The sequence below is a fragment of the Indicator indicator genome, chromosome 4 (assembly GCF_027791375.1).
Source record: "Indicator indicator isolate 239-I01 chromosome 4, UM_Iind_1.1, whole genome shotgun sequence".
NCBI lineage: Eukaryota > Metazoa > Chordata > Aves > Piciformes > Indicatoridae > Indicator > Indicator indicator.
Genome location: NC_072013.1, coordinates 21,988,637 through 21,994,636, shown reverse-complemented (window position 1 = coordinate 21,994,636; position 6,000 = coordinate 21,988,637). Strand labels below are relative to the sequence as shown.

Sequence of the window (6,000 nt, the reverse complement as noted above, 5' to 3'; positions counted from 1 at the left end):
AGAAAAAAAAAAAAAAAAAAAGACCGAAAAAGAGCTTTTCCTGATGATGATTTTTAATTGAGAGAGGATTCCATCCAGTGCACCACAGCAGCAACAAGAAAAAGGAGGCTTTTTTTTTCTTTTCTTTTTAATTTTTTTAAAAGAAGAACTCGATAAAGAAGAAGAAGAAAGAGGAAAAAAAAGAGGAGGAGGATCGCGCCCCCACGACATCCCCCCAAACCAGTGCAGCTCTCCAGGCGATGCCAGTGTAAATGCCAGGGCAATGTCCCGTCGCAAGCAGGGAAACCCGCAGCACTTGTCACAAAGAGAGATTATCACACGTAAGTTTGAACTTGGAACCAGACTGAGCCGAAACGAGTAACAAAATTAGGGAAGGGGAGGAAGCGGCTGGGGGGGCGGGGAGGGGGACGACACGGGGACGAGATGAGACGAGACTCCAAGAGCAACTAAAGCTGGTAAATGACTTCAGAGAGAAGGAGAGGAGAAGGGAATTAAAGAGGGGAGGGGGGTGTGTGGCTAGGGGGGATGGGCTGGGGGTGGAGGGGGGGAGAAGCTCGAAGTTTGCCGTGCGTTTTTGCAGCGGTGTTGAGGTGAGGTGGGCAGGCAGGCGACGTGGAGCGGGAAAAGAGCTGCCGGTGGGGAAGCGTGGCGCGGTGCGGGGTTCCCCCAAGGGACCGGGTGCGTGTGCGGCGAGGCGGGGGGCGGGGGGGGGGAAGGCAGCGGAGAGGGGCGCGCCGGGCCGCGCCGCTACATGCCGCGCCGGGCCACCCCGCTGGGGCTTCGCCGCTCGCCCCGGGCCCCGCTCCTCGTTCTCTGCTCCGGGGGCAGTGCGGAGCGGTGGAAAAAGTTGGCCAAGCGCCTTGCTTCGGCGTGACAGCCGGGCCGGGATACGGGCTGTGCGTGTGGGGGGCGGATCAAGGTGGGCAGCGAAGGGGGAGAAACGAAGCGGCTGGGAAGAACTTAACGGGAAGCACATGGAAGCGGTGGGCCGGCCGGGGAGGTGCGGGCCGGCAGCGACGGGCGCCGAGCCCCCGAGGCAGGTAGATGCAGGCGGCACCCTGCCTGCCCCAGGTGCATCGCCAGCGGGGGGAAGAGAACTTCCTCCCAAGCAGGAAAGGAAAGATCGGCACGGCTAGGCTAGAGGCAGGGTAGGGGCTCTGAAGGGGCTAGGGGCGGGCGAGGCTGTCTGTCAGTGGCGGGGGAGAGCCGCGGCGGGGGACGGGGCTAGAAGGCACGAAAGGCGGTCAGGGCAGTGGCGCTGGCTCGGTTGCCCAGCCACGAGCGGAGGCTGCACTTTGCCGAAGCTCCCATTGTGAAAAGAAAACACACACGTACCCCACGTTCATCCCAGCACCACATCCCCATCTCCCCCGCCTCCATCCCTCCCCCCCCCCCCCCCCCCAAAAGGCAAACATAAAATGGGGGAAGGGAAGGGGAGGGAAGGAGCCCCCCCTCTCCAACATCCCCTAAAGCCCTTGGAGAGGGGCGAGAGCCTGCAGGCAGAGTCGGGGGCAAGTCCCTGCGCCGGGCGCCCCGCTTCGCTGCTCCGCCGTTCCCGTCCCCGCCGGGCTTGTGCCGCAGTGGGGGTGTGAGGGGTACGACTCGTAGGGCGCTGGGCCCCCATTACTTCCTGCTGCTCTGCCGCGATCGAGGCACTGAGTGGGAGGGAAAGGGGGAGGATGTCAGGGGGTCCTCATTTTCCTGCTATATCATCGGACCCCTTTGAGGGGTGCCGTGGAGAGGTTCGGGGTGCGGGGAACGGACGGGAGGAGGCCTGGATGGGGCTCCGCACCCCTCCAGGAAGGCCGACCGGATTCTCCCCCCCGCAGCCTCCCCGGGACGGGACCGCAAGTTGCTGTGCTGTGGGGGGCGGCGGCGCGCGTGGAGCCAGCCCAGGGCTGAGCTTGAGCCGCGGCGGATCCGAATATTTATGTTGAGATTTTAAAGAATTTAAATAAATAAATAAAATATTCCCCCGGCTTCTCTCCCCTCCCCTGAAAGCCAAGAATAGGAGCCATCTGCCAGGAGCATTTGGTGCTTGCGAGATCCTCTCTTTCTTTGTTACCGGTGATAAATTTCTATTTGCAAGATTTTCTTGGGAATCGATATATATATATGTGTATATAATTTTTCCACTTCCTGTGAGATTTTTTTCTTTTCCTAGCGGAGGGTCGTGGGGGACGGTTTGGGTCTTGAAAATTCAATTTCTTCTGCTTTTCCTGTAATATTTTTTAAAAATAGGTATTTTGTATTAGTGTTTGCCTTTATTTTTTAACCCGTTCCTCCTCCCCCCGCACCCGCCTCCTGCCCATCAGCTGGTGAAACACAAATGAAGATGCATCTGGTATTCAGCTCTTTCTTGGGGGTTTGTTTTTAACTCATTGTTATTTTGGAGTCAGATTTGCACCACCATAAAAGGTGGATTCTCCCGTTTCAACTCCCTCTTCGTTAATTGCATTTTTGTTTTTAACCATCCGGTGTGGAAAATGAGTTTTCCTTTTTATTGGTTCCTCAGAGTCCCCCCCCCTTTTAAACATTTTTCTTTTTAAGAAAAAGCATCAACATCCTTCTAAATCGCCTTGTGCAATTTGTCCCACTTCTCTTCTGTCTCACTTGCGAGGAGATGTGGGGTGTTGAAAGGGGATGCGTAGAAAATCTGTTTTGTTGCGCACGTCTGAATTTGTTTAAAAGGGGTGAAACGTTTCTTATCTCGTTACTGTTGATGCTGGGGGGGTGGGTAGGTGGGTGGGTTGGAGAAGAGAGCCAGGTAGATTTGTTCTTTCAATTTGATCTCCTTTTCTGATCGCTTTATTTGAAAGTAAATAATGAGGCAGGGGAGCATTAAAAGGTGCCGAGGAGCTGCATGTACAATGGGTTTAGCGGGAAGAAATGGGGAGCAAAGCGGTACGCAGCCTTCCTGTCTTCCCTCTTGTATCTATCCTTTCTGATGAAGCTGGCGGAGAAATCAGGCTGCATACTGAACAGTGGCAAGAAAAAATGAAGGTATCGAGGGGAGGAGGAGGTGGGAGCCTGGCGGGGGGCGGAGGGGGGGGGGGGGGAGGCTGGCTGGGGTTGGGGCTGGGGCTGAGGGAGCAGGAAGCGCAGGCATTTGAGTGCACAGGCGCTGAGCCTCAGCTGCAGCCTTGCAGGAGGGGGTTTTGCAATCCCCACACTCCTCGGGAAGGTGTCACTCGTGGGGAAAAGCAGCCAGGGAGACTGTGCTCTGTAAGGGGGAGTTTGGAAAGTAGCGGGCAACGGAATGGGAAGCCAAAACACTTAGACCCAGATAAAGCCAATACGAAGCCAAGCCCTCAGAGCCAGGATGAATTGATACCGTTTCCAGAAATGTTGCATTTATGTCATGTTTAGCTTGTTGTTGTTGTTTTTCCTTTTTTTTTTTTGTGTTTTTGTTTTGTTTTGTTTGTTTGTTTTGTGTGTGTTTTTGGTGTTCCCCCCCGCCCCCCACCTTTTTGGCATCTGTCAGGAGAGTTGCATTTCTGGATGGACTGGAGGTCTGTGCCCGGCAAGGAAAGAGAGAGTGGGAGAGAGATAGGAAGAGAGAAGGGTTTGATGACACTGCTCAGCTGGAGTTTATTTGGTTTCATTCTCTTGGTGTTCAGAGAAACATTTAGATCCTGAGTATAAGACAAACACAAAAAGCAGAGAGGCTGCAGTATAGTTGTGCTCCAGAGTTGCAATGCCTCATTAGCACAGTAGTCTTTAAGACTGCAAAACGGAGTGGCCTGTTTGTCCTTGCCAGGCTCACCCAGGCAGCCTTGTAATGGATGCATGTGTAGGACAAAAAGAGGGGAAACACTTGGAGAGAAAAGAGCAGCTCTGGACCTTTCTTCAGTGGTGGTGTACAGAACAAACTTGGTAGCTGAGCTCACTTTAAACAGATGGACAAAGCATGAGAGGCTATTAGAGAAGAGGAGGCTGAGCTTTTGAGCTGCTCTGTGCAAAGAAATGTTATTTTGGTTTGATTCAAACTGCTGATTTCCCACCTTAAGATTTTTTCTTTTTGTTTTACTTGAGAAATCTGTTTTCAAACTAGCTCTACATTTTACATTTGAAGGAAATGTGAAAGGCAAGAGCATGTGAAAAGCTTGCTGGTAGCAGTTTTGCAGAAGGTGACAAAGCAAGAACATTTCTATAGAGCAGCAGCAAAGATTGGTAGGGAAAGGCACAGTAAAATCATACAATTTCAAGTGGAGAACCAGATTTCCCAAGGAGACTCTTCAGTACCAACCTGGCCAACAGGTTTCCTAGGAAGAGTAATAATTTCTTTTATCATTTTATATTTGTATGTAGTCATTAAAAATAATAATTTAAAAGCCCTAAGATTTTTTGCATGTCAAATTTTTGCAAACTGCTTCAGGGATCTTCTCTTAAAATGCATTTAGATTTAGTGCAATTAATGTATTTTTCCTACAGAAAAAACCCACACCAATGTAATAAACTTTTAACAGGATATAAGCTGTGACTGAAAAACTGGAAAGGAAATTATCATTATTTTGGAAAGGACTGACTTTTTTTGTAATACCTGCATAGTTGTGCACAGAAAAGCCTAACGTGCTTTCAAAAGACATTACATGTGCTGGCTTTAAATAGGACAGGAAAAAAAAAAGGTTATGTGCTGTTGACTTCCAGATTGCATTTAATTTGAATATATTTGTATTGGACTTTCAAAATAAGAAAAAAAATCTTAAAAAAATATTAAAAATACTGGCACATTTTCGTAGTTTCTGGTGTTGTAAAATATTTTTTTAAACTGATGCAGAACATCTAGATTGCAGATCTAGGTTGTTCCATCCTTTTTGGTTGATGTGCTCAGTGGCTTAAATATATGTCCAATGGATAAGAAGTCATTTTGCACACTTTTGCTGGTGGGCAGATTTTCTTGCATATTTTGTCAGGATTGTTTAAATATTGAGAAATAGAAGTCTTCAAGATTTTACAACCTGGCTGCCTTTAATAGGAATGGATGGAGCCCTTGTCTTGCATACAGTGTTTCTCAGCAGAACAAAAGGTTATCTTGTGGCAGATTTGACAATAATTATGATTTAGTGGAGTGTGCGCTCACAGGAGTAGTGCAAATTATTGATGTCAATGACCGACTTCAGTTACCACCTCTTCATCGACTCCTCCCGGGGCTGAGGTTGCTGCCAGCAAAACTCTTCCATTAAAAAAATGCCTCGCAGGAGATGTTCGCTTTCCTTCCGTGTTTCCTACCTGGCCTGCTTCGCGCTCTGTGTTGCTTGTTGACAGAGAAGACTTTTCCCAGACAAACTTTGCTGGCTTTTCGGGTTGCCTCGCCAGTCTGCCTTGTGCTCCGGCTGCCAGTGGCGGATGCTGGCAACTAGGGGGAGCTCATCGCCCGTCTGATGGCCCGACTGGCCCCGGGATGCGCTGCCCTCGGAAGCAGCCGCCGCCGTTCAGTTCACGTTGCTGCACAATGTTTTCCCTGTAAAGTTGTAGTATTGATTTTCATGCGAAGATCTATATAGCGCTAGCTGAGAGGGACTGTGTGCGAGACCAATCTATTTTTAGCTAAATTGTGGCTGATTAATTGATTTGGGCAGACAAGAGTTTTTAATTAAAATTAGTTTTTAACAGTGCCTTTTATTGTCAGCATACAATATTTAAATTTTTAGTTTGCTGTTGTCACATAAGTGATCGGGGTGATGATACCTGTACATGAGCAAGTCACTGTGCGTGCGTGTGTGTGTGTGTGTGTGTGTGTGTGTGTAAAATCCCACAGAGATCCGTTTGTTCCAGTGGACATAAGAACACGGCACGAAAGCTGGAGTTCTAGAAGGTTTGTACAGCAATAAAGCAGAAATACACCTACATAATTTGGTGTTGATTAAATGTCAGAAAGCAACATGAACCCCTGCCAAAAGGGTTTGATACTAGATAGTTTACCATTCTTAGATCTGGAGGTCTTTATAGCAAAAAAATCTGCAGTTCCTGCAAATGAGAATAAGTGTGGGTTTGGTT

The 6,000-nt window shown here is 49.1% G+C and overlaps 1 protein-coding gene across 4 annotated transcripts in view; it reads left to right on the top strand.

Annotated features, from left to right (window-relative positions):
• Positions 1-262: 262 nt before the first annotated feature.
• Positions 263-6,000, top strand: part of BCL11B (BCL11 transcription factor B) — a 90,075-nt gene continuing 84,337 nt past the window's right edge. For all 4 annotated transcript variants that reach the window (XM_054400150.1, XM_054400147.1, XM_054400148.1 and 1 more), the window contains exon 1: positions 263-320. In XM_054400150.1, coding sequence (XP_054256125.1) covers positions 263-320 — 58 coding nt within the window. The remainder of the gene's footprint in view (positions 321-6,000) is intronic.